The sequence below is a fragment of the Punica granatum genome, chromosome 6 (assembly GCF_007655135.1).
Source record: "Punica granatum isolate Tunisia-2019 chromosome 6, ASM765513v2, whole genome shotgun sequence".
Classification (NCBI taxonomy): Eukaryota; Viridiplantae; Streptophyta; class Magnoliopsida; order Myrtales; family Lythraceae; genus Punica; species Punica granatum.
In genome coordinates, this window is record NC_045132.1 from 19,546,437 (window position 1) to 19,573,977 (window position 27,541).

General features: G+C 38.2%; 3 protein-coding genes and 1 long non-coding RNA gene across 6 annotated transcripts; 3 read left to right on the forward strand and 1 right to left on the reverse strand.

The window, feature by feature from the left end:
* The first annotated feature begins 1,878 nt into the window (after positions 1-1,878).
* Positions 1,879-4,130, forward strand: LOC116212499. Its single transcript, XM_031547143.1, has 4 exons — positions 1,879-2,030; positions 2,884-3,220; positions 3,371-3,603; positions 3,741-4,130. Exons 2-4 carry the CDS (start codon positions 2,957-2,959, stop codon positions 3,931-3,933), a joined length of 690 nt encoding a protein of 229 aa, XP_031403003.1. The 5' UTR covers positions 1,879-2,030; positions 2,884-2,956; the 3' UTR covers positions 3,934-4,130.
* A 3,342-nt stretch (positions 4,131-7,472) lies between these two features.
* LOC116211649 lies at positions 7,473-9,441 on the forward strand. Its single transcript, XR_004157718.1, has 2 exons — positions 7,473-9,093; positions 9,185-9,441. It is a non-coding gene; the product is annotated as an uncharacterized LOC116211649 (long non-coding RNA).
* A 317-nt stretch (positions 9,442-9,758) lies between these two features.
* Positions 9,759-12,328, reverse strand: LOC116211648 (dehydrodolichyl diphosphate synthase 2-like). Its single transcript, XM_031546111.1, has 3 exons — positions 11,687-12,328; positions 11,503-11,570; positions 9,759-11,058 (listed from the first exon to the last, which is right to left on the reverse strand). The coding sequence occupies exons 1-3, from the start codon at positions 12,125-12,127 to the stop codon at positions 10,611-10,613; spliced, it is 957 nt and encodes a 318-aa protein (XP_031401971.1). The 5' UTR covers positions 12,128-12,328; the 3' UTR covers positions 9,759-10,610.
* Positions 12,329-20,927: 8,599 nt separating this feature from the next.
* LOC116209911 (receptor-like protein 13) lies at positions 20,928-26,584 on the forward strand. 3 transcript variants are annotated; one of them, XM_031543668.1, is made up of 7 exons: positions 20,928-21,062; positions 21,258-21,575; positions 22,830-22,994; positions 23,177-23,314; positions 23,829-23,978; positions 24,080-24,214; positions 24,328-26,584. In XM_031543668.1, the coding sequence occupies exons 2-7, from the start codon at positions 21,296-21,298 to the stop codon at positions 26,442-26,444; spliced, it is 2,985 nt and encodes a 994-aa protein (XP_031399528.1). In that variant the 5' UTR covers positions 20,928-21,062; positions 21,258-21,295; the 3' UTR covers positions 26,445-26,584. The 3 variants fall into 3 exon arrangements, with proteins under 3 accessions (XP_031399528.1, XP_031399526.1, XP_031399527.1); XM_031543666.1 differs by lacking the exon at positions 20,928-21,062 and having other exon boundaries at positions 21,073-21,575; positions 24,328-26,583; XM_031543667.1 differs by lacking the exon at positions 20,928-21,062 and having other exon boundaries at positions 21,073-21,575; positions 22,842-22,994; positions 24,328-26,582.
* The last annotated feature ends 957 nt before the right edge of the window (positions 26,585-27,541 follow it).

Sequence of the window (27,541 nt, forward strand, 5' to 3'; positions counted from 1 at the left end):
ACAAATAAACAAATAAAGGAGAAAGGGGGATGCCACCTTCATAATATTGACTGCCCATGGTTTCTCTTCTGAGCAACCAAACGTGGCTCTCCACCCACTTATTGCAGTCCATAGTAATAAGCTTATCAAATATCAGCTTTACTTTATAATATATATATAGTACTAGGTTTTTTTTTGTGCATTTGTTGCATTGGACTTTTACGATAAATATTTTTATTTACATAATTCAAACTGAATTATTTTAGTTAAATTTAAAAAATTTCATGAAAAAATTTTCCTTTTTTCTATACTATAAAATATCTAATAATTATATCCAAATATATTTAGAAATTTTGATCAATTCATATATTACAAATATGTTGGAGAAGTAGAAGAAAATTTGTGGTGTAATATTTTCAAAATTTATCTTTTTTCCAATCGGATAAAAATTAGTAGCTATAACTTTTTTTTTTCATTACACTTGCTTTCCTATTATCTTTTGTTGTCGTTGGTAACATTTTGAGATTTTAATCTCTTTGTTGTACTCTATGATATTGTCTTAATTGAGATTTGTTATGAGTATTAAAAAGAAAGTTTTGAGGATAATTTTATTTTTTTAAAAATTAAATTTCACTATTTATTGTGCTATTTTTACTCAAATCTCATATATTAAATTTGGTGAATTTGAATAATTTTAGTTATATGTAACCGAAAAAATGACTTTAACTATAATAAGTCAATTATTTCCATAAGAAATTTACTTAATTGAACTTTTATAGGATTTTCTTAGATGTAAAACATCTATATATATATATATACATATATAGAAAATATAAAATTGTAAAATATGTGTTTGCCTACTTAAAAAGGAGAACGATTTTTTTGGAAAGGAGATTTTTCTAATTTTCCAAATTCAAAGCAATTTAAAGAAGTATTTTTAATAGTTTTCCAATTATCTTCTCTTTAATTGCAAGGTTCTTTATCAATTACTTTTTCCCTTTTTAATTATATAATTATCCTCCCTTTAATTGGAAAGTCTCCAAATGGTTATTATGTATATTGAATATAATGTTAAAAATTCTAAATTTTGAGTTTGTAAACATGATTTCTCAATTTACTTTAAGGGAATAAATTTAGAAAAAACAGAAGAAAAATGGAAAGGAAAAATAAAAATGACTTTTGTAAAACTAAACAGACCCCGGTATTTTCATATATAGCCCGTGCATCCCTCCAATGGAAAATGGACCCACCCCCCCAAACATTTGCTCACATTAAAACAAAAATATATTTGACTATAAAAGAGGACATTACTGTAAAACTGCACTTATTTCCTATCACTCTGATTTTACATACCGAACCGTAATATTAAATTATCATCTATATTTTCAGCCGATCCAATATATATTTATACCAAATGCAATAATTTCACATTTCAATCTATATTTTCACAAAATGATAAATGAGCCAATTTGCAATGTAATCAGAATTTCTCCCTTAATCAAACAATTCGCAAACCAAATGCCCCTTTTTCGGTGTGAATCATGATATCCGAAAGTCTAATTGAGTCACGACTAATCCAATCAAATCGGTCGGCCCACTAAGGAGTAAAATTCTCTCAGCGTGAATTTTCTACATTCATAAGAACTCGAACCTAAGACTTTCCTTAAACAGAATAAGTATTGAATCGTTTGAACTAACCCACATTGTTAACCAAACGCCCCTTTAGATGAGGATGTGATTCATGCTTTATTACTTGATGATAATCCCAACATCTCATGACAGAAGCAAAATGCATTATGCCTCATGCCAACCTCCCCATCCTAGGAAGGACAATTATCTTTCCGATTCTACACTTAATCTCCACCGTCGGATCCCCATCCCTTACATCTCAAAACATAAAATTTATTAAATTAAAAAGAAAAGAACAAAATCCTTATCTCAAAATCAAGAAGAAGGCTCACTCTGTCTCCATTGCCAGACCCCGCGAGTGCTCCGTAGCAGAAGCACCGGACCCGATAATCTCTATCCAACGCGTCCTCTTCATCCGAACGGTGGGTATACTTCACATTCTCGGTTCCCTTAGTTCTTCTCCTCCATGCATTCGAGGTTTTGGATGTCTAAACTTCTCTGTCGGAACATTAAATTCTCATGATTCTACCGTGTAATGTCCAACAGAAGATCTAATTCTACTTGCATGAATTAGCTGGACTCGTGGAGAAGTGGGCAGGGTCTGTTTGATGGAATTGATGATGGAAGTGAGTGGAGTTCATAGAAGATTGCTGCATAGCATGCTAGGCCATTGATGGGCAGTGTTTGGAGAGCTTAAATTTTCTATCTTGAACTGAGAATTTGCCAAAGAGCAAAGATTGATGTACTTCAGTATGTTTACCCAGTGGATGGATCCTCTCCTATTGGAGGAATGTGGGTTGATCACCTGTAAATAGTGGAATTTCTTTGGTATCTATAATGTTTTAGTTTAGAAAGTGAATGTAAGCGGGCAACTACTGGCTTATACCTTATCGAACTTCACTTTGAGAAGTCCTTTTCTAGCATGATAAGTCGGTGTCAGGAAAGAAGTGGGGAAGAAGATCTATTACCTGAATTTTCATCATTGCTTTCTTTGGGGTTGCCCATTTGTTCCTGATATATTGATTTGCCATGATGCTTGCTCCCTCTTGTTTTTTTCGGTGTGGAGATGGTCGTATACTTGTGATAGTTGAAGTCTTGTTAATATAGATCTACCCCGATACCGCTTATATACAGCAGCTGGTTACGTTATTTCTCATGTATTAGCAATGTTTAGATTAGTAGCTGGTGGAGTAAGCCCCTTGTTTGGGATTTGTTTCATCGGGGAAAAATTTAAGTTTCATGTCATCTGATAAGTTCTACTTGCTGAAAACTCAGGTGTCACTTTGTAACTGTCACTCTGTTTGGCTGAAACAACAGTCTAGCGTATATATATACAGCAGGGTGGGTCATGTCGGGTGCAGTTGGGTCTACAGCAGCTATGGTGAGCATCACAATGCAGGGCAGCCTCACTCCAACTTTTCTGCCCTTCTCAAGTAAGCAATTGCCGCTGGGGCTCCTGTCTTCTGGTAATTGCAATCAGAACAGCTTCTTCTCGAAGTGTTCGCATCTCTCAATGCAGAGATCCACTGCATACAACACGTCTTCTTATAAGAAAGTTGTGGCTGCTACTGCTGAGCCAAACCAGCTCAGTTATGCCGATCCTGTTGATGAGGTTTCTACTTCATGCCCATTCAATTGTCATACCTTACATGCACTTCCATTTAGTAATAACACTTCCAAGTCTAATATTTTGTTTTTTAGCATTTGAAGGGTTATCATTTCCTGGGTTTCAACTCAGTCAGCAAATGTTTTGATTGTGCAGCAATCCCCAAAGAAGTACTACTTTGTCATAGCAAACGCAAAATTCATGTTGGATGAAGAGGAGCACTTCAAAGAGCTTATGTTCGAACGGCTTCGTAACTATGGAGAGCGCAATAAAGAGCAGGACTTTTGGCTTGTTATTGAGCCGAAGTTCTTGGACAAATTCCCAAACATCACTAAGAGATTGCGGAGACCTGCTGTTGCTCTGGTTTCAACTAATGGACCCTGGATCACGTAAGAGACTCTAGAAATCCACTTTCCAGAAATAATTTTCACCTTATTGTTTGCCTTTGGTTTTAATTAGGAGTTTACATTATTCGACCGTTTTAGCTGATAACTCATTGACTGTTGTATCTCGCTCTTGCTTTCAGGTTTATGAAGTTAAGATTAGACCGAGTGCTAGCAGAGAGCTTTGAAGCAGAAAGCCTAGAAGAGGCGTTGGCATCAAATCCAACCCAATTACAATTTGATAAGCCTGAGAAATGGGTGGCCCCATATCCCAAGTACGAGTACGGGTGGTGGGAAGCCTTCTTGCCTGCTGGATCAAAAGAATCCAAAGTGTAGAAAAATTCCCTGGATGCTTTTTGTTACTTATTCAGCTTAACAATGCTATCTATTTCATGATCGGGATTCTGTTAGTGAATGTAGTTGAGTTATCAGCTTTTCGCTCACACTAGGTGTATGTGGGCATATGGCTTTGGATTTCCGAATTTGTTGCCTTGTATCCTAGAAAATCTTATATAACAATGGACTATTACCCATAGGCATCGAAATTCATCCCGAAAAGGAAATTAGAGAAAAGATCATAGAACAAAGTGGAATGGACCAAACGAAGAATCAGTTGGGATTTTCTTTTCTCATAAGGGTAAATGATATAGTCTCCACCACCCAAGATCTGTTTTGCTTGATCCGATGCGAATCGACAATCTCAATGATTTTGCTTGAGGGAATGCAACAAATAACAATCCAAAGAAGCTGCCTTTTCCCGAGCAGGAAGAGTTTTTGAGACGCTCAATGGCTTTATCTGCTTTGAGCTCTATGGTCTCACATGTCTTTGCAACCTCAGCACTGGGGAGAAAGCTGTATGGTCTCCCATATATTTGGAATCTCAGCACTGGAGAGATAGCTTCTCTGCTACCATCCCATCCCCGACATTCCCGTAAACTTAACCAATTTCATCTCCAGCTTCAGCTCGTCGGGATATGATGCAGCAAAAATAATATATACGAGATCATGAGAACATGGGCTTGGGCAACAACACTTGCCAAAGGATATCCTGAAACTGGGCAGTGATAACGCCCGAAAAACGTGTAACAAATCACATCCTGCCATACACGTGCTTTCTGAACTGTGACAGCCAACCAAACCAATATTATTTTATATAGTCGGAGGTCCCCGGTCGATTCGGGGTCGGGGCTGCCAATCGACAACCCTGACACCTCCACCGAGGTTGCCGGTGTCCATAGAGGTCGCCGGCGTCCTTTGTGGGCCCCCTTCCCTTTCGATTTTGTTTGTTGGACTAAAATGAAACAAAATAGAAAGTTTAGGATATGAATGATAAAGGAAAAAGATTTATAACCAAAATGATTAAAAGGTTAAAGATTGAAAATGGAAAAAAATTAACGCAAGTAACTCCTATGTCTAATGGAACAAACCACATGGGGCTAATTGTCCAAAAAAAAAGTGCGATTTGTCCCAACCCAAACCATAATGGGATTTTTGTCTTTTTTCCTTTATTTTTTTATTTTAAGATTCACCCTTATGTGTTGACTATCAATATTTTCGGCCATGTATCTTCTTGTCGAAGCTTGGCCTCACCCGTGAACGAGCTGACTCCGTTTCAATATTAATTTGAATCGAATTGCACCGGTTGAACCAAATAAAAAATAAATTGATTGCTTAAAAAAAAGAAACAATAAAGAAACATTGTACAACATTGTCTTATGTTCCTTTTCTCCAATCCAACAAGAAACAATTGAAGCCAGCATACAATCTCAAAAAATCCCTAAAACCGCCAAAGAAAATTCAATCTTGTCAACCATCGTGACCGCCCCTAGACCTCCCACCTTCCCGGCTCTGTCTCCAGCTCCGACCCCGACTCTTCCCCTTCCTCCCCATTCCCTCCCGGCCTCACGGTTCGGTAATCAGCAATCAGTCGCGGTCTAATTGATGGGTGGTGTAATTTCACTAGCAATAGCGTCGAAACAATATGTACAGCAGGGCCATGCCCATGCCCATTAATTTATTGTTTCAAGAATTGACCATCTACATATATAATTTACCGAGTGGAAGACAATGAGCCTATGCCCATCCATGCATATACACAACTATCCTGCAACTGCTTGATTAATATATTCTTTCAAGCATTGATCATCGACATATATAATTTACCGAGTGGACGACAATGCTGAGAAGGGTGGGACTTCACTCAGGACGGGAGCCACCTCGACTATTCAGCAATTACTGAAATGTAAGGCTAGGAGGGAAGGGAAGGAGTCGAGGTAGGAGCTAGAGGTAGAGCCGAGAAGGGCGGTCGATCTCGGGGCAGTGATGATTGTCGACGAGATTGAATTTTTCACGGGCGGTTTTAGGGATCCTTCGAGATTGTTTGTTAGCTTTAGCTGTTTCTTATTCGATTGGAGAGAGGAACGTAAGACGACGCTGTACTGTGTTTCTTTATTTTTTTTAAATAATTAATTTTTTTATTTGGTTGAACCGGTGCAATTAGGTTCGAATTAATATTGAAGCGAATTCGGCTCGTTCACAGGCAAGACCGAGCATCAACAAGAGGATGTGCGATCGAAAATGTGAATAGTCAAACTATAAGAGGTGAATCTTAAAGTAAAAAAAAATCTATGATACGTGTACAGTCATGATCTTACATAAGGGAATCTGACGACCATAAATAAAACAATCATAGTGGTTATTTTTGTTACCAACCTTGGTAGCATCATCCACCATAGAATAACATTTTCAACAGTGTATATTACTTCATCCGTTAATAATCATTTATTATAAAAATTTTATTGGTAAGAAATAGTCTTACATTGGTGAAGATATATAAAATGTGATGAATTCGGGTAGAAGTTAAAAGATAAATCAGTCTAATATAATCACAATCAGTTAAGGATCCAACCGAGTAGCTCGAAGTGTTGGTTGTGCTGCATTGCAACGTAAGAATCCCTGATCACAACCGGCCTAAAATTCTTAAAACCGAGCAAGGACGGGCTTTAGGCAACCCGAAACCGAGCCATTGAATGAAATTCAAGGATTCACTGAACTGTGCCTAACTTACATTCAATTCAAAGTCCTTGAATCAATCAGATCCACTGCAGCCAGACCTCCACATAACATATTAATCTCCTAGAACTCAATTGAAGTCACCCAAACTTAATTTTCCGATGTGCAGAACACCTCAACCGCTATGATGGATGCGATTAGCAGGTGCAAGCCCCTTCATCTCCTCAGGATTCTCCGATTTGACAGATATGCAGCCTGTGTATTCAGTAGCAGTTTATCGCTTGCGAGGACCTCAATAGGGAAATTAATATACATCGATATACGTTATCATCTTCATTGTGCATTCATCAGCTCAACCATAACTACTTCAGCACAAAATCCCGGGAAAAACTTCGACCTTTCAGTTCATTAAAAAGAAAACCAGCAGCTCTGACCGCAGCAAATTTCATTTGGTCATGTACTTGAACAAGATTTTATATTTGACTCTGATGACTAGTATGTAGCGCAGTAATTGATCATTCAATTTGCCAAATGGATTCTAGTGGTCGTGCCCGATATCTGTGATACCTTTTAATCGGGATTTTTTTTTCGATATACATCCAGTATCCAGAAGTCCAATGGCCTAATCCAATTCGGGAGATCGACCAAGCGGGCATTTTGATGAGGAAATTAATTCAACCTTCTTTCTGTACACCAAAATCTCCAGAATATCTACCCAAATCTCAATTCTTAGTCTGTGATATCTAAGCATCCGATATCTTTGATATCTTTTTTCGCATATATATATATATATATATATACATGCACGGGTATATTTGCATGAATATACGCGTATAGTTGCTTCTAGCATTCTCCTGCAAAGCAAATTACAAAGGACAGTGATTATCCTAATTTGTTGGCGATGGATGATGACGATGGTGTGGAGGACAGTGGATTCTCAAGCAGCTTCTTACCGGAGCCCCTAATCCACCACATATTCTCCTTCTTGCCTTTCCGGGAAGTCGTGAAGGCGGCTGCAGTGTGCAAGTCATGGGCTCTGGCGTCCTCTTCTTTCCCGATCCTCGACATCAACACTGATGATTTTGTTGGCAAATAAAGTTGCAGTTACTGCAGTACTATCAATTAGCCCTCCGTTAATCAGGGAAAGGCTCGAGAGAATGGCAGAGTTTGTGGATGAGACCATAACGAGATTTCAACAGCAACGGTTAAAGATAGACAAGCTCAAATTCGACTTTCGGCATTGCCTCCAGGATGCCACCAATGATTGGGTCCGTCTGGTCAACAAATGCATAGGTATTGCTCTCGATAACAATGTCGAAGAGATAAGCCTTGTTTGTAGATATGGGAACCTCCCCCCACATCTGCCGATATCAGAAAGGATTCTCTCCGCCCCGTCGGTTATTTCCTTGGAATTAGCAGGTTTGGCTTTGGCTCCTTCCTCTAATTCAACAAACCTCCAGTCTCTGCGGTCGCTCACTCTCGAACGTATTTCTGTGGATGATGAGACTTTCAAGAGGCTCATGAGCGCATGCCACTCGCTCGAGTTTCTCTTTATGGCACAATGCACCGGCCTGACTAAAATCAGGGTCTCTGGTCTTCGTAATATCAGGGCGGTTAATCTTGCTGAAACATTTTATCCTGTCGAAATAGAAGCTCCGAGTCTAGAAAGCTTTCACTACACATTCTTTCCACTTGAAATCGAATCCCGAGTGTTTCTGTGCATCACAGTCCATATCTCAAGAGGTTAGACTTGGTGAATGTAACCAGAAGCGATGAATGGCTCGGAGAATTCCTCTCTAGGTTCCCGGTGCTGGAAGACTTGGATCTCAGCTACTGCAGCTCATTGAGAAGGATCAGAATTTTAAATCCATTAGTTAAAAGTATAAACATTAGTGACTGTTGAGGACTGGCGGACATCAATCTCGAGACTCCAGAGCTAAGGTGGTTCAGGCTCTGTGCAATGAGTCGGGTGTTGATGCCTCTCATATGGACGAAGAATCCACTGCCATGTAGCAGCAAGTACTGGAAGGCCGATCTACTGATCGGCTCCTCTTGCCTGGTGAAACCAGCTGGTTGGTCTTATGACCATCTGAGGGAGCTCCTCGTCGAGTATTGCAAAATTTTTAAGTCTCTACGTCTAGATGTAGCGACTCTGGTGTGCCGCCATCCGTCCCCATCAGATAAGAAAATTCATCAATCATTTTATGTCGATATTGTTCGTCAGTCTTACCTTTTGTCCTCCAGGATTTCAGTTTTCGACTTCTTAGGGAAGAAATCAATAACAAAGATAAATGGGTGGCTTCATTGGCATGCAATCCGATGCAATTAGCACCAGCTCCTTATTATCGTGATGCATCAACCTGCAGGCTAACTGAGGAGTTCACCCCCGAGATCGACCCAAGTAGTGTAAATGGCTTGCTTATGACTCCTCATCCCACTACTATAACCGTAGTTGCAGGTTTGTCTGGTGAAGATTTCTTACAGGTACACTCATTTCCTTCTTTTGTGAGATTCGACACGATAACTTGAAACGGAACATCTTATGTATGGTTGCTTCTTGTGAATTGGACCCCAGTTGCTCTGGAAGAAGGTTGCCGAAAGACAAGCTCATCCTCTTCCGAGGCGCTGTATCCATTGTTGGCCAAACATACTGAAAGATGCGAAGATTGAAATAGTCACCAGAAGCAATTATCCAGAAACTATACACAAGGGAACTTGATTCCACGACATTGTAACATCTTTTAGTTTCATTCCGTCCTTAGATATCACTTTTCTATTTAGGCGTGGCGTCTGCGCTTTGCACGTTATCGATATATCTTAATTTTGCACCCATGGAAAGAATTTTATGTTTTGTTGGTATCACAAATTTTGATGGGGACGGGATAGGACAAGGATAAGGATAGGAAATTAATCTATGGGATGATTCATATCATGTTTAGGTGCCTGACAACATAATCTCATGCTCAATATAATAGCAAACAACACATAATAATATACCATACAATCTCTGGAAAAAAAAAACACATAATACTATCAAGAAATTTCTCGACAGTACACAACTTCGTAGGTAACAGATCTAGCGGGTTCGCTTCTAATGACCAAGGCAATGTTTGTTGTGAACAAAATGGAATGGAGCAGAACGGAATCACTGTACAAAGTCCAAGCAAATCAATATATCATGGTTGATCCAAATCTCTTCCCATTTCTTCATGGTTCACACTAAACATGAGGAAGCTGCCACACTGATCTCTGACAAAGAAGGCCAACATATGATCTAAGACTTATGAATGACAACATTAAAAGTATCTATGGCCACAATGTCGACTATATAAACAGGTCATATCGATCAAGATAACAAGCTTACTCTGCCAACTCCCCTCGTTTTTGGCCCAAGTATCCGTGACAAGGATGTACATAAAAGTAGGACCGAAAAATCCGCTGCTGCTATATATGTAAATGCTTATTTAGTTCCTATACAGTTAATGATAGCATCCAACTAAGCTGGATGAGACTTGACCAGAGTAAACATACATATGTCAAACAAATGAGCAAACTTACAGTCTGCAGCTGAACAGCTTCACCATACAAACATGTAAACCAGCAGAAATCAAATCCCTTCTGCACTCATCATGAAGATGAATAGCCAGCTGAGTCTCAAGTTATCTTTCACTCTTCAGCGACTTGTTTAATCTCAAAGTCTGAGTTGATCTGCATTATACTGGCCATAATGAATAGCTGAGGAAGCTCCAGCAGGAAGGAACTAACCGCGAGCAGGCAAACACTTAATTGAAGAGTAACATCACCATAATGGCGAAAGATTTCCGATGAATCAGTTTCTAGAGGAGCTGTTGCTTAATTGAATTTTTCTATTACCCCCCACCCCCCCCCCCCCCACCCCCCCCCCCCCCCCCGGCGTTTAAATGAGTCCAAGTCTCAGTCGACTCTGTTGGACTGAAGAATCTCTGATAAGTAGATTGAAGAGAACCTACTTCATAGCTGTCTCATGACTCCCTCGAACCATACCGCCTCAGCCTCTGCTGGAATGATCGTAAAGCCTCTACAAACTCAGCTTTTCCAAAATCAGGCCACAGGGCTTCGGAAAAGAAAAGCTCAGCATAGGCCAACTGCCACAACAAGAAGTTACTGAGTCTGAGCTCGCCGCTTGTCCGTATCAGCAAGTCTGGACAGGGAAACTCACAACAGCTAGTCGCTAGTTCCTCCTCAATCAGTTCCTCATCGACGTCCTCCAATTGGATGAGACCATCTCTCACTCTGTGAGCTATGCTTTTGCATGCTTGAGCTATGTCAGATTTTCCACTGTAGCTAACCGCGACAACAAGGTGGAGTCGAGAGTTATCTTTTGTCGAGCACTCTGCCTTATTCAAGAGTTTCTGCAATGACTTGGGAAGCCTCGATGAGTCTCCTATTGTGGATATTCTCACCCCTTCTCTGTTGCAAATACGAGAAATAACCGGATTCAGGTCTTGGCTTTAGTCATAGAGTCCAATTACTAACAGTAGGATTTGACTCTTACTACAATAGCCAATCGCACATATAAAAGAGATACCAAAGATACATAAGTGAAATGGACAGTTCCGGGACAGTGGACAGGAGGACTTATGAGCCATTCACAAATAAGGCATACACTTCAATCCTGTAAGTATGCACATAAGTTCAACATAATAACAGAATAATTTTCATCAGCTCAACCAAACTACTTCATCAGCAAAAGATTCCGGGAAAAACTTCAAACTTTCAGTTCATTAACAAGAAAACCAGCAGTGGACTCTGATCTCTGACTGTCATACGCTGCTCTAAACGGCAACACGAGTTAGACATTGCATTAGAGCAACTCGCTCGATAAGCAAAATACGATCGAGAGCTTAAAATTACCTCGAGAAATTCTGCAACTCAAATTCTATTACTCTTTCGAACAAGCCCATCAAGAATTCAACCTCTGCCTGCACCAAGAAGCAGCTCGTCTCATCGAATTTTAACTTAAGAGTCAAGCTCAAATCCTGAGCAAAGCAGCATTTTTCTCGAACAAACATCAACCGCCAAGGAGCGCGCAGCTTACCTTGGGCCGAGACCAGTTCTCGGAAGAGAATGCAAACACTGTAAGAATCCTAATCCCCCATTTACCACAGAGCTCAACGAGCTCCTTCAAGGACCGCACTCCCGCCTCGTGGCCCGATGATGCCGGCAGCCCCCGGCGACGTGCCCACCTGGCACTGCCGTCCATTATTACAGCCACGTGCCTCGGCATCAGCTCCCACCGGAGGCCGGAGGGCAGAGGCTCCTCTAGCTTCACCAAGTCTCCGGTGAGGGCCATTCGACCGTTGACCTCCTTATCTTCCTCCCTGGCAGCCAAACCCGTGGCTCCGGCGAAGGCTCGTTGCCATGCCGATCGAGAGCAAGACGAGCATGAGAGGTTTTGGGCTTTAGACGACGGGCAAGGACTTCGGTTGACATTGAGAGGCACCTTCTCTACTGAAATAGGGAACCGGAGGGACAGCATGTTGAGGTGAAGATCGGGACTTGAGGTGGCAGCTTCGGGTTGGAGCAATTCCGGCGGCCGCCGTGCCGTGTGGCGGAGGTTTCGGCTCCTTCTGGCCGCCACGGGGGCTTGCGAGTGGGGGGCTCGGGGAGTCGAAGGCCAGTCCCTTTGGTGGAGATAAAAATCGTATGGACAACATGACTATTTCTCCAGCTGCAATAAACGGCGTCGGACTGGCCATGCCCGCCTGTTCTCATACTTTCATTGCATAATCTAATAGAACATGATTGCAAAAAATAGTCCGTACATATTCAACCAATTAAAATCTATGTTAAAATTTAGGGGCGTTTGATTTCAGAGTTAAAATAACTTTGATTTTGATTTTGATTTTGATTGCGAAAAAAGACAAATAAGATGGTATTATAAATTTGACTTGAAAAACGTGTGTTTTTGTTGTTTAGTGAGTAGAGTTAAAATCAAAATTACGATTCTAAAATCAGTTTCAAATTTCAAACGGCCTAATGTTTCTATTGTCACGAGAAACGACATATCATTTCAAAACTTTACTAAAGTGCGACTTCCATATATTATTTATCTTCTGAATTTACGAATTTATCAAGATTAATATCTGAATGGTTATTGCGATCTTACTAGGGCCTTCAGACTCTGCTTTCACAGGTCTCGGTAAACAATAATTTGATATAATATCCGTCTCTCTATTGCAAATAATATATGGTCCAGACTTTTAAAGATTTCCGTAGATTTCACATAGTTTTAAAATTTACGTGGTCTTGTATTGTTAAAATATTGAGAGAAGTAGTGAAGGGATTAAAAACAGTGTAATATTAGGAAAAAAAAATTGAATCACAGGTTCTTTTTGTAACAATTAAAATTTGAAAAAAATTCTGCTATATTTATATATGTTAAAAAAAAGCACAAATCAAATTCTCACATTGCCACATTGCCACATTCTCAAAAATAAAAAACGGAGATATCTCACTTTTTCACATCATCACTTACGTAATAAGAAAATTTTTTATCATGTAGTAAAATATAGGGGTTTTACGCTATATATCCCATAAATTTTCTCAAATATATTTAATACTTTAAAAATTACCCAAAAATGACTATAGTTTACATGATCTATCACAACGTCAATTTGTCCGTCAATGAAAAAAAGGAACTCAAATCTATTCCATGATTTTAATTTTTCTCAAATCGATTCCATGATTTTAATTATTTTTCCAAATCTATCATGGGCAAAGAGTCACAGTGGCAAGGATGGGCTCACTTTCGGTCCACGTCAACAACACCATTAAATATTGACGGAAAAATTAACGCCATAATTCGAAGTAGGCCTTCAAATTTTTTCAAACGGATACGAGAGCTCTCTCATGCCTGTAAACCTTCCCCAAGCTTCCGTCTAGCTTAATTAGTCCATGAGTTGAAGCCTTTTCAAAGCTGAATCCAAATTCCCTGAACCTTGAATATTTTTCTAAACCCTTTTTCTCCTCCTTTTATTTTTCTTTGTTGAATAAATTTCTTAATGTAAATGTGAAATTAATGGTTTTGATATTAGTTGTTTTGACATGATCTCTATTCAAGTTACATTATGGATGTGGCTTCAATGACTGTAAGATTTTTTTTATATTTATATACCTTGAATATTATTTTCCTTCTCCTCCAAATTTTTCTTTTTGTTGGTTGAATTTTGATTTATTGAATGGATTTTTTAATGCAAATTCAATACTGATTCTTTCGATATTGATTATTTTCACATGATCTCCATTGCAGTTTCATTATGAGCGTTGCTTCAGTAATTGTTAGATTTTTCTTATTTATATGCCTTGAATTTTTTCTTTGTTTAATTCATAATTTAATAGAAAAATTTTCTCCATGAACTTTAAGCTCAGGAACATTATTTATTTATTCTTATTCTTTGATTGAATTTTGCTTTGAAGGATAAGTTTTTTAATGCAAATTTCAAATTAATTATTTCTCTATCGATTGTTTCAGTTAATGAAATCTTTATTGCAGTTTTAATATGGTAGTGCTCTAGTAATTGAAGATCCTTCAATATTTATTTTTTATTATTATTTTATAATTCAATTGATATCTTTCTTTCATCAATTTAAGTTCGATACTATTTATTTATTTTTATAAAATTTGATTTGAATAGTCATAACAATAATAACATTGCCATTGATTTTTACTATCAATAATCAACTTCATTTGTAAGTATATATTTTGAGTTTCACTACCTTTTGTTCGATACATGATCCAATAATTATCTTAGATTGTATAATATTGAGAAAAGATATTTTGTGTATTTGTACTTTATATATTTTTGTGTGTGTATATAGTAATAAAAGAATCTACTTAGTATATCATATTTTATACAGCCACATCATATTTTACATAGCCATTCTTATATCATTAAGATTAAAACTTTATTTTCTTGTTTTCTTATCATAATAGTTTTTCATGCACGTTTTACATATTATAATGGAAAAATATTAAATTAATTTCTATAATTTGAAATTCATTTTGCTTAATTCTAATTTTATATAAAACTCAATCATATATATAATCTATATATGTTCATATAAAGATCAAATTTTATATTATTTAATGATATATAAATTTTGATATTTCAAGATTTCTATCTTTAAGTTCGTTAGTAATTGTCCGCACAATGCGCGGGTCTTCAACTAGTTATGTATTAATTTTAGAAAGTTTAGGAGAAAGGTTTAAGCCACCTTGAATATCCCTTGAGTGCCCCGAAAAAATTGGCAACTATATGTGCATAAACTCGGCTCAATTCGTAGAATGGAGCAAATAGCTGAAGCCTTGATAGCGATATGCTCATCTGGGTCTGATGGTGATTATCACGAACATGAAGAGATATATCAATTATAAAATTGTCACTGCTAACAATACTGGTATTAGCGAGGGATTAACGAGAGTCATATGCCTCACTATCCGTTTCACGCCAATCTCCTTAACCGTTTCGCTAATCGAATTTCACTTGTGATTCTACTACACTTCAATGTATTTATATTACTTATACTTTTACATTTATATTGATATTATTTATTTTTATTTTCCTAAATATCAAAAACATTTCTTGGAAGGCCGATCCCTCGCTAACGTGAATAAATATTTTTAAAATTTTGTATGGATTAGAGAGGGATCCAATCCCTCTCTAATCCGCCGGTAAATTTATCAGGTATTATCAAGGGCCGATCTCTTGCTAATGTGGATAATTTTTTTTATGGATTAGCGACGGACTTAGCCTATATTTCCCTCGCTAATCCGCCGTAAAATTTTATCGACGGATTAGTGAGGAATAAGTGAGGGTTACCTAGCGAGTCTGGCGCTAATTGCTCATATTTTAGTATTGTGTATCGGGCGTGGCATTTCTATAGTATATTAAAAGTTGGTTCTTTCATATGATTCATATATAGGTCGACTGTGGCCCTTTCAGCACATCTTATGGCCTGTTTACTTATGGAGAATTTTTTTTTCAATTTTTAAGGAAAATTTTCTAAAAAGTGAAAAATTGCAAAAATATATGTTTACTAATATCGAATTGAATTAATTTTTTTAAGAAAACTTTCTTCTCCATCATGGCAAACTGCATGTAGATTACAGATTTTTTAAAATTCTCCAGTTTTCCATTTGTCGATTAAATCTTTTTTAATTCCAAATTGTAATTTTTTTAAGAAAAGGGCTCTGATTTTTTTTCCAAGATAGAGGATGCTCTCGACAAATTAATTAGTCTATTATCTTAGATTTAGGATTTTTTTTTTGGTGCTTTTGATTCTGGATAGATCTCAAATTCATAATGTAGAAGCATTAATTTAGAGACTAGTTGTCGTACCGTTGCATGACTATTCCTTTTTTTTTTTTGCTGCTTTGTATGACTATTCATTCATTTTAGATATTAATAATAATATATATATTTACTTTATGCAGCTTATCTTAGATGTATACTTCTGTATTCGGTATTTGGTCGGGTATTGATAATGTTGGAAAAGTAAATATTTAAAAAAAGAGAGGCACAATTGGGGTGTATTATAATTTATTATACACGGTTAATCACATAAAAAAATACGATCTTTGCTCGATTTCCCAATTCTATTCCGACCTTTTAAAAATAGCATTAAAAAGTACGATCTTTGATTTTTGTCTCATTTCTATCATGCCGTCAATTTTTCTGTTAATCTTAATGGAAACGGCTGACACTGGCTTGAAGGTGCCACATGGCGCGGTTTGGTTGAACGTGTGGACCTCACGAGATTTATTTAATAAAAATAATTCTAAAAAAAGAAAAAATTTAAGGGGGAAAAAATCATTCTTCCACCTCGCCGACCGCCTCTCCTCTATCCCTCCTCCCATATCTCTTCCCCCTTACTGTCCCCGTGTCCTCGGTTTCCTTATTCCAATCAAGAAAAATTTGACATTTTTAGCAGAAATTGTAAAATTCTCAATTGGGCCTACGCGGGCTTAAATCCATTTGCAACCCAAAAACTTAATCTGATAGGTTATTGGAGCCAACTCTCATATAAGCTTGTGGTTTTTTCCCAATTTTTCCGTGGAACAACGTATCTCAACACCTGTACTCACGCGGCAACGTGTGGTTCAGCATATGCTATGTGCCCTTAAACACCACCTCTCAACAACTGACCATGAGCGGAACATTCTCTTCCGTGCTCCGACGATGGGGGTTAAACACCAAACTAGCCTTGAGTTCCACACTTGGGCTTACCTAAAGGTGCACCTTTAGTTACCTAAGAACTGGACCGGGTCACTATCAGGCCTGACTAACATGAGGTGCTCTTAGTTACCTCAAAATCAAATCTGATGTGGTGTAAGTCCACACGAGTGCGCGAAAGCATAACTCACTCTGATACTATGTAAAATTTCTGCTTGAGCAATACGGACTTAAGCCCATTCGCAATCTAAAAGTTTAAGCTAATAAATTGCTAAATCCACACCTCATATAAGTTTGTGGTTTCTTTCTCAATTTTTCCGTCTGGCATATCTCAACAAAATCAAGAAAATCCAACATATTTAGCAGAAATCAAGAAAATGGGTTCGTTGCCCACATTCTCCATAGACTTCCCGCCCACCAATCCTAAGACCGCCACCGAATCCGTCGACATGGCCACCCTCCTCAACCTCTTCAAGGCCCAGCAGGGTCACCTCAACTACTTCTTCAAGCACCTCAACTTCTCCTAAACCCTAGCCTTCACCTAGTCCCTCCTCCGTTTCTCCTTCCTCGACAACACCATCTTCTTCTCTGGCGTCAGCAAGTCCGGCTTTATCGCCCACAAGATCTCCAAACCCTCGTCTCCCTTGACACCTGCTTTGCCTTCCTCTCCCCGGTCGATGCCTCCACGGTGACATCGGCATCCTCACCTCCCTTGACGTCCTCGTCCTCTTCAGCAAGTCCGGCAACACTTAGGAGTTCCTCCGCCTTGTCCCCTACACCCGCGCCAAGGGTGCCTTCCTCATCTGCGTCACTTCGACGAGGACAGTCTCCTCAGGGGCTGCTGCGACATGACAAGTTCATTATATTTTTTTATAATTTTTTCTTTTTTTATTTTTCAAAATTATTTCTATCAAATAAATCTTTTGGGTCCATCCATCCAATTAAATCAAATCATGTGGCACCGTCAAGCCAGCGTCAGCCGTTTCTGTTAAGATTAATGGAAAAATTAACGGCGTGATAGAAACGAGATAAAAATCAAATGTCATGTTTTTATGTACTATCTTTAAAAGATCATAATAGAATTAGAAATTTCAGAAGAAATTGTACTTTTTTACGTGATTAATCCTATTATATAATATTGATATCTGGCCACGCGTTTTCCAGCTTAGCCTGCAGTGAAAACTGCCTCCAAAGAAACTTTTTCCATGCTGTCCAAAAACCGCAGGCCAAAGCTCAGCTTCACCTGCGGTTGCAAAACCGCAGTGCATAACGTTCCCCACGGTTACTCGCCCAGCAGTTCCCCAACTGCAGGGAAAGATATATGCTGCAGTTAAAAACTTAAAATCGCAGCTAAAGGTCAAATTAGCTGCAGGGAAATATCATATCTCTTGTAGTGTCGTGAGAGATGGCCTCCCCAGTGTCCCATTCATTCTCTCATCTCAATAGATCTATACCTGTTACTATTTCTAGGAGAATCTGGGCCTTTCAAGCTATAGGTTGCTAAGCTGTGATATATACCGCATCACAGTTAACTGAGCTCGATCTATAGTCGCTTGGCAGGTAAGCCAAATGTCAAAAAGAAAGAAATAATTATCGCGAGGCCAGTAATAAACATTCAATTCACCGTGCTTGATGGAAGAAGCTATATTTAGAGCAACACCTTTCTCTGCGGGCTGACATGAAAGAGAAGCAAGACTTAATTCAGAACGGTTTATCTCTTCTGAGACCGGCATCGACCTTCAGTTTGAACGTATTTTCCACGCGAATATCACACTTGGCTTGAACGTCAAAGTCTGATCAATTAATGTTCCCACTGTAGAGAGACTAAAGAACAATGTCCAGTACACCAACTCCCGTCAACCATATTAAGTTTGGGTCCAGTTACAACTTGTCCAATAAATGCAAGATCTATCAGTATTAATTTCTCAAGACCTTAGGGGAAATAATTATTGACTATTATATACTGTGCTTTCTATTAGGATGAGAGCGTGGATGTTACCACTGTATATATTATTACACGAATGTTGACACGGCTGCATAATATATTCATATGTGTGTGTTATTGGGAGAGATCGATCAGGATGGAGTTGAGTTTATAGCGCGTTTATGTTATGTGTCAGGACTACGATGGTGATGATGTTACTGTTATTAGACTGTAAGCTGGGTGTGAGGACCATGTGTGATTGATTCACTACCCAACTTGGTTAGTTTCTTATAGTAATGGAGAGTTCGAGACTTCAATTTCTAGGCATCCCTTTGCGCGAATTCGTTCGTTGAACTAGTCCAAGCGGCACGACCTTGGGTAATGCATTTATCATGCCAGAAATAACAAATAAGTTATGTGAGATTAGTGTAATGCATTCCCTAAGGTCTTGTTTGGTAAGCGGGAATGGCATGAAATGAAATAGAATGCTCGTTTCTTTATTTCACTCACTTTCTCACTAGTATCTTTTATGTAAATTAGAAGGGCATTCCCTCATTATTTTTAATAGAATGAACATTCCCTCATAAAAGAAATGGAATAGTCATTCCCTCATTATATGATATATGTTGTAAACTATCATATATGTTCTTTTAATTTATATATCTGGTAAATAAGTCTAATATTATAATTATATTCCTTCATTTTGTAATAGAATATTTTTTTCACTCAATACCGTTACATTTCCTATATATAATCCATTCATTTCTATTCCATTCTCGATACCAAACGGGTACTAAGAGATGCTGTCATACGGAGCTTTCCACACCACATGAACCGAAGTGTTGTATTTTCCGTTACGAACTCTCATAATCTATACTATTAGAAGGGAGAAGAATGGTTTTAGTATAAATTTTAATTTTAATTTTATTCATCCACAATAATTTTAATTAATTACTCTCTCTTAAATCAAAGATATGATCGCAAATTTACAAGAATAAACCATTAGCGCTTTTCTTTTTCCCTCTCCCTCTCCCTCTCCCTCTCCCCTTTCTTTCTCCTCTCTCTTTCTTCCTTCATGGTTCCAAATCCGAATTGACTCTCACTCGCGCCCACCTCCCCATTTCTTTTTTTAAAATTTCGTTAATTAAGATTAATTGATAAAAATCATTTTAATTGCTAAAAAATCTATGTACATATTAGAAAATTATGAAATAAATACTTTTTTTAAAAAATAAATAGATAAAGAAATTTTAAATACAAAAATATGCCTTTTGTATTCTTATATGTTTGATTTTTCTTGTCCTTCATTTAACTTAGTCCATACACGAATATGATGGTTGGCTAGAACATCAACTGTCAATTAATGGGTCCACTATAACTCTTTCCAGTAATGCATGATCTATCATTTTTGAATGACTTGTAGAAAGAAAATAAGGGTGCGTTTGGATTCAGAGTTAAAGTAACTTTAATTTTGATTTTGATTTTAATTATGGAAAATGACAAATGAGATGTGATTATAAATTTGACTTGGGAAACGTGTATTTTTGTTGTGTAGTGTGTTGAGTTAAAGTTAAAGTTAAAATTTTTTACTTGGGAAATGTGTGTTTTTGTTGTGTAGTGTATTGAGTTAAAGTTAAAGTTAAAGTTAAAATTTGATATTTGGGAATCAAACAGGCCCTAATTGATGAATCCTATATTATCGCTACTTTTTGTCACGATAAGTGGGTTGATGATAAACTTGAGACGAATAAGCTGTAAAATTTTCACTAGACCTATAAGATTGGGCCCATCATCTCAAATTCAAAAATTCAAGCTGACAGCGGGTTGTGGTACTCAATCCCTTATAAACTCGTGCTTTTCTACTCTAATTGTCCGTGTGGAATTATACAAGCCCAGGGAGACAAACTTGAATGGCCTATCCTTAGTAACGCATTTGCCATGCTGGAAATAACAAAGAAGTTACGAAAGACGAGTAACAGATTCAGTGGAATGGAAGTCTTCTTGGATCATGTGGTGGTTGTTATTTTTCTGGCTAAGGACCCTAAGTAGTTAAGTGCTCTGTATCATACGTTACAATCTATATGTTTGATTTCTCATGTTCTTGAATTAAACTTATTCCACACGCGAACTAGAACATCAACTATTCATGTCCCCTCAACCAAATGAAGACAATTCCACCATGACACCCTTGAACGATATATATTAAGTGGGAACCCTATAACTTTTGTCCAATAAGAAATGCAAGATCTATCGTTTTCTCAAAAGACTTGGAAAAACAATTGATGACTCCTCTGGTGTTTCTACTTTCTGTCAATGTAAGTGCATTGATGTTCTCACCATATATATATTACCACACTCTTGGGAAAGACTACATATCCCTATATATATATATATATATATATATATATATCTGTGTTTCTTGGGAGAGATTTGATTAGGGATGAAGTTGAGTTTATTGCGTTTATGTGTTGTGTGGACTATATGGGTGATGACGACGTTATTATTATTAGATTGTGAGCTGAGCGGGAGGCCATGCGTATTAGGTTGTATGGAAGATGAGAGAGCTGCGCTGCTTAACCTCAAAGCCGCCTTCAACTCCCTGAACGGAACTGCTCTTCCCTTGTGGCATGCCAATAGCCGAGACTGCTGCCGATGGGAGGGAATTAAGTGCGACAACATTGCCAATACTATGCGGGTGACCGAACTCTACCTCAATGGCACACGAGATAATGATGAACTCTTGTTGCCGTGGTTGCTTGATGCATCCTTGTTCCTTCCTTTAGAGGAACTACAAGTACTCGACCTGAGCTCAACTGCCGGCCTCGCTGGTCCTCTCTCTCTCTCACACTCCCACATGATTAAGCTGATAGTAGAAATTATTCAATTTTGTACACTTATCATTAAATCCACATGCATGCTTTGGTGATTAATTGGTATTATCAAATTGAAATGATCTACAATTCAACGTATACTATACACTTATTGCGCACTATCACAACTAAATATCAAACATGTACATGTACACACATATATATTTTATATATGGGATAATTAGAAAAATGGTCCTATAAATTTATCACTTTTGAAATTAAATTCTATAAGTTTTATTTTTAACTTTTTTAGTCCTAGAAAATTTGCTCCATTAGATACTTATGGTCTAAATCATAACTCACCGTTCACCGGTGGTGATGTGGACATAATCGACTTTAAATCATTTTTTACCTGTATTTAAAATGCCTATGTGAAAATGAAAATATCCATAAAATAGTTTTTGAAAGAAAATTAAAGAAAAAACCTAGCACCTTCCTGGGTTAGGTGGTTGCTCGTGGTGGGACCATGCCGGTGGCAACCACATAGCAATACAGGGTTTTCTAATTCAAAAAAATAAAATAATAAAAATTGGGGGGAGAAGGTACAGTAAGGAGAGGGCGATGGGGCCATGCCGATGGTCACCACCCCCTCATTTGAGATTATTGGCTCCTACCAAGGCTATCAATGATCTCGAACAAGAGGATGGTCGGTGACCTCGAATGAGGGGGTGATGACTGCCGGTGAGGCCCCAGCTTCCCCTTCTCATCGTGGCTCTCCGATTTAGTGCTTCATTTTTTCTTTTGGCTTGAATTGGGAGCTAGTGGTCAGGCCAACAACCACCATCCCCCTCATCGAGACTACTGACAACCAAAGCTTCCTCCTCCGACCTTGATGAAGGGGTGGTGGTCGCTGGCATTGCTTTAAACTCCCGAATTGAATAAAAACCTAAAAAAAAATACCCTAGTATTTTATTTGGATTTTTTATTTTTCTATTTCAATTATTTTTATTTTTATATATTTCACATAATTATTTCAATGACACCTTTATAATACTTGACGTTGTTTACACCCACGTCAATGCCAGTTAATGGGCAATTGCCATTTCAACCATAAGGGTCTAAAAAAAAAAAGAGGGATGAGTTCGAGACAATTAAAAAAAATGCTAAAAATTTCAGCTATATTCATCCTCCTAACCCTATAGTGTTAAGCCGTATTCGCCGTTTTTCATGGAGTGGACTTTGAACTTTTTGTTTTGCCAATGTAATATATAGATATACACGCAGGTTTTACAAGTACCTTGAGACTGAAGAACCTACGATCATTAAATTTAAATGACAATCTTTACCTGGAGCAACTTCCGAACTTGGATGGGCTACCTTCTCTCACGGAGATCTTTTTAAGTGCTAATTCATTTGAGAATTTGAATCATCTTAAAGGTACGTACCCACTAGTCAGTAGAAAAAAAATTGTAGACTAGCATTTGAATCATGTCAATGGTGCTTTGCTAGTTAGTGGAAAATATATATATAGACTATTTGTAACCGAAAAAAATGTAAGCTATTTATTTTTATTTTTTACAAAATAAAAATATATGTTCACCTATGTATATGTATGACAGGGTTGAAACTGGAGACACTTGATCTTGCCTTTAGTAATCATTTGAGCAGCGAGGATGAGCTCTTGATCATCTGCAATATGACATCTCTTAAACACCCGTCAATCAGAGAGAATAACCTGGATGACTCAATATTTGAAGGCAAGTATTCTGAAAAGAAAGGCCATGGTCTCTTATGCGTCCATGTTCCTTCCATTGAGGAGCTCCACTGATTAAGTTTATATGTGGAATTATTCAATTTCATTCATTTATCATTAACTCCACATACAGGCTTTTTGGAGATTGCTATCATCAAATTGGACATGATATACAACATCTTTGTACACATCTTGCAACAAAAATCAAATCAAATATGTGTACATGTGTACATATATATATATTACTGTTTACAAGCTAGTTTAATAAAATAGGACAAAAACTAATTGAATGGGGAAAGGAGGAATGATTATATATTGCCGTGAAAGTATTTTTCATTTCTTTTTCTTTTCTTTTCTTTTTTTTTTCCAAAGAATGACTTTGATATAATAAAGAGATTTTGATAAGTCCAACCGACCCTTCAAAACTAATATCATGTAGTATTAGCCGATTTCTTATGGAGTTGCCCGCGAACATTTTGTTTTGCCTGTATAATATATATAGAGAGATACACATGCAGGTTTTACCAACACCTTAAGATTGAAGAACCTACAATCGCTAGATTTAAGTGGCAATGTTCTGAAGCAAGTTCCGAACTTGAATGGACTACCTTGTCTCACGGATTTATATTTAAGTGATAATTCACTGGAGCACTTGAATCATCTTAAAGGTATGTACCTTGCTAATCAATAGGCAAAAAATGATGGACTATTTATTTTTTAATTTTACAAAGTAAAGAAATTTATGTTCGCGCATGTATATGTATGAAAGGGTTGAAGCTGGAGACACTTGAGCTTTCGTGGAATGAAATGAGCCGTGAGGGTGAGCTCTCGGTCATTTGGAATATGACATCTCTTAAGCACTTATCAATCGGATTTAATCATCTGAGTGACCCAATATTCGAAGGCAAGTTTTCTGAAAAATACTCTGTTTTAGTTAACTTGGGCAGCATTAAAGGTCATCGTGGCATAATATGGAGGACTACCAATAATTTATTAGCATTTTCTAACTTGTGGCAGGTAAAACAAGCTTGTGTGAATTGAGGGGCCTTGAGGAGTTGGATATTAGTGGAAATGCATTCGCGGGCAGCATCCCACCGTGCCTTTCCAACATGACCTCCCTCTATACACTCGGCCTTTCTTATAATCATTTCAGGGGTGCCATTCCACCTTCCCTCCTCTCCAGCCACAGGTCTCTTGAATATATATCTCTTTCTGGGAACGCTTTTGAAGGCTCGTTTTCACTTGCTTCATTGGCTAATAACTCTAAGCTCAAAGTGTTCGATCTTAGAGACAACAGCCGTAGACTGATATTGGAAACCGGGGAGGCTCCACTTCCTTCGTCACATCAGTTAGTCGACTTTCGCCTATCAAACTGCATTTTCGACAAACCGCATGGCTTTGTTCCCAGTTTTCTAATGCAGCAGCATGACCTGGTAGTACTTGAACTCAGCTACACCAACTTAGGCGGACAGTTCCCGAGTTGGTTACTGGAGAATAACACAAAGCTACAAGTCTTCAATCTTATGGGCAACTCTTTCTCTGGTAACTTAAACAGCTTGAATTCCAGTCTCTTCAATGATGAAATGCAGAAGATCGATGTGTCCTCCAATTCTATTGAAGGAGAGCTCCCTTCTTATTTTGGTTCCATCTTTCCAAGATTAAAGTATTTAAACATGTCCAGGAATTCCATCAAAGGTAGAATTCCTTCTTCACTTTGCCAGACGTCCCAATGGTTGGTGTCTGTAGACTTGTCGAGTAACAAATTCGTAGGAGAGCTACCGGAGCAACTAATGCGTTGTCCATCACTATGGCACTTGCTTTTGTCAAACAATAGTTTGAGTGACAATCGGTCCTCTGCAGAGATTTCATCGAGGTTGCTCGATAGCTCTCCCTTATATTTCTTAGACTTGAGCAGCAACAAATTTTCGGGACCTATACCAAATTGGATTGGAGGCTTTCAGGGAATAGGTGTCCTTATATTGGCGGATAATTCCTTCAGGGGCACCTTGCCGTCGAGCTTTTGCAACCTGGAACTTAAGTACTTGGACCTCTCCGGTAATGATCTCGGTCCCAGCATGCTTTCCTGTGTAAATGCCTCAAGAATAACACATTTGCATTTAGAAAGAAACAACCTTAGAGGACCATTACCAGGGTTTCTTCATGATGCTTCATCGATGGTGACATTAGATCTTCGCGACAATGCATTGTCAGGTGTCATTCCACCTTGGCTTGGTTCTCTCTCAGAATTGAGGGCTCTCTTGTTGGCAGGAAATAGTTTTGAAGGGCTAATACCAGAGGAATTGTGCCAACTTCGCAGTATAAGTTTGATGGATCTCTCTCGCAATCATTTTTCTGGAAGGATTCCTTCATGTTTCGGTAAATTGGCATTTGGGAATTATTCACAAGCTTCTGATGGAACATTTCAAATACCCAATTCTGCTGCGATGGAGGGAGTCACTAAACGTTATGGTGAGAAAACACCCATATATGTTGAAATTAGTATGTATACTATTGCGAACAGTCCTGAAGAAGTGGAGTTCACGTCAAAGTATAGACATGAATCATATAAAGGTATAGTGTTGGAACAAATGTCTGCGCTAGACCTCTCTTGCAATAATCTGTCCGGGTCCATTCCCCTCGAGGTTGGCTATTTGGATGATATCCATTCCCTGAACCTCTCGTACAATCATCTGACTGGATCGATACTGGTTACATTCTCTTATTTAGACCAATTAGAGAGCCTGGACCTCTCGCACAACGGCTTAAGTGGCGAGATACCACGACCATTGATAGGTCTCTACCGCATGTCGACATTCAGCATCGCTTACAACAACTTGTCTGGAAGGACACCGGAGCAGAAATGGCAATTTGCGACTTTCACAAGAGAGAGTTACAAAGGCAACCCATACCTATGCGGACCACCACTGGAAACATGCAACAGTACGGAGGGATCACCATTAACACCACCACCCGCAGAGCATCAAGAGGACTCTTTCAAAATTGCCTTCGCATGGAGCTTTGCGGGATCATATGTCGTGGCATTCCTCGGAACTGTCTTATTCCTCTGTCTCAGCTCTTACTATAGGACTCTCTTCTTTAATTTCCTCTATAGGCACGTCCCCTACTTTCATTGACAGGCTTATCTATGTACTAAATAAGAGAGATTCCTGGTATGGCCTCTCATATATATACGTGGGTCTTTTCTGCGTAATTTTATGTATGTGATGTTTCTTCCTTATAAAGCAAATAAGCAATGCGAACCGTTATGCGACTGCCACAGTTCTAGACCTTTTTTCTTCTATTTTAGTTAAACCCAGTTTGATTTACATAATATATAAAGTATTTTGGCATGCTTTTGGCAGCCACAAATGGTGATATCTCGCTGCGTGCTTCGATATTGACGGCCCAGGGCAGCGTCTTGAAGGCTTAGATCAGCAGTTCGGGCAACCGGGGGGTTATATTTGTTGATGGATTGTGGCAGGCGATAGTGCTCCCCGGTGATTGTGTTGTCGAGGAGGTCTTATGTGTTACTTCCAGAAAATATATTTGCGGTCATAAGTGGAGAGCATTTTTTGATATTATACATAGAGTGTAAATAGCTCCACGCCATCAAGAGAGGAAATAACACAGTGGTGCACCTCTCGCCTAGTGACCAAGAGGTCTCAGGTTCAATACCCAATAAGACTATCCGTGCCTCTTTATTAAATATTTATAATTTCTATTTCAATATATTAAATTCATAAGCCTCCCTTGTAACCAAAAAAAAAAAAAAAAAACTCCACACCAAGTAAGATAATAATTCATAAGCCCAATGATGACAATAGGCTGGGCCCTACAATTTGATCTGGGCGCGCCCAACAAGCCCACCTAAACAAGAAATTATGACATCTATTTATTATACTTTGTGAATGCGCAATCTCTCACCTATGGCACTCATTCGGAACATTGAATTTTTAGTTAGTGATGAAATCAACATTTAGTTTCAAGCGCCAATGATCTTGAGACCGATATCCAGGTGTAAAAGCACACATAATTACCAGGAAAATTGCATTTCCGATTTTCCCGAGCGAAATGCTTTTGGTACGACGATGCAACCTTAAGCGGAACTGACACAAGAAATGGTTAATTGTGGATACTTGCCATTGGAGTGTCGGTTTTTTTTTTTGTTAATTTAGACGTCAACCTAAAGGCCACCTGTCATCAAAATCCCCACTAACCCAATTCATTACGA

Bases quoted from the DNA above. Each gene is read 5' to 3' on its own strand.
- LOC116209911 (XM_031543666.1), top strand. From the start codon at position 21,188: ATGAAGTTGAGTTTATTGCGTTTATGTGTTGTGTGGACTATATGGGTG. The intron at 21,576-22,829 runs GTCCTCTCTCTC...TGTAATATATAG, and splicing joins CTCAACTGCCGGCCTCGCTG to ATATACACGCAGGTTTTACA. The intron at 22,995-23,176 runs GTACGTACCCAC...TATGTATGACAG, and splicing joins GAATTTGAATCATCTTAAAG to GGTTGAAACTGGAGACACTT.
- LOC116212499 (XM_031547143.1), top strand. From the start codon at position 2,957: ATGTCGGGTGCAGTTGGGTCTACAGCAGCTATGGTGAGCATCACAATG. The intron at 3,221-3,370 runs GTTTCTACTTCA...TTGATTGTGCAG, and splicing joins ATGCCGATCCTGTTGATGAG to CAATCCCCAAAGAAGTACTA. The intron at 3,604-3,740 runs GTAAGAGACTCT...TCTTGCTTTCAG, and splicing joins ACTAATGGACCCTGGATCAC to GTTTATGAAGTTAAGATTAG.
- LOC116211648 (XM_031546111.1), bottom strand. From the start codon at position 12,127: ATGCTGTCCCTCCGGTTCCCTATTTCAGTAGAGAAGGTGCCTCTCAAT. The intron at 11,571-11,686 runs GTAAGCTGCGCG...TTCTTGGTGCAG, and splicing joins AGAACTGGTCTCGGCCCAAG to GCAGAGGTTGAATTCTTGAT. The intron at 11,059-11,502 runs GTAATTTTAAGC...TATTTGCAACAG, and splicing joins GAGTTGCAGAATTTCTCGAG to AGAAGGGGTGAGAATATCCA.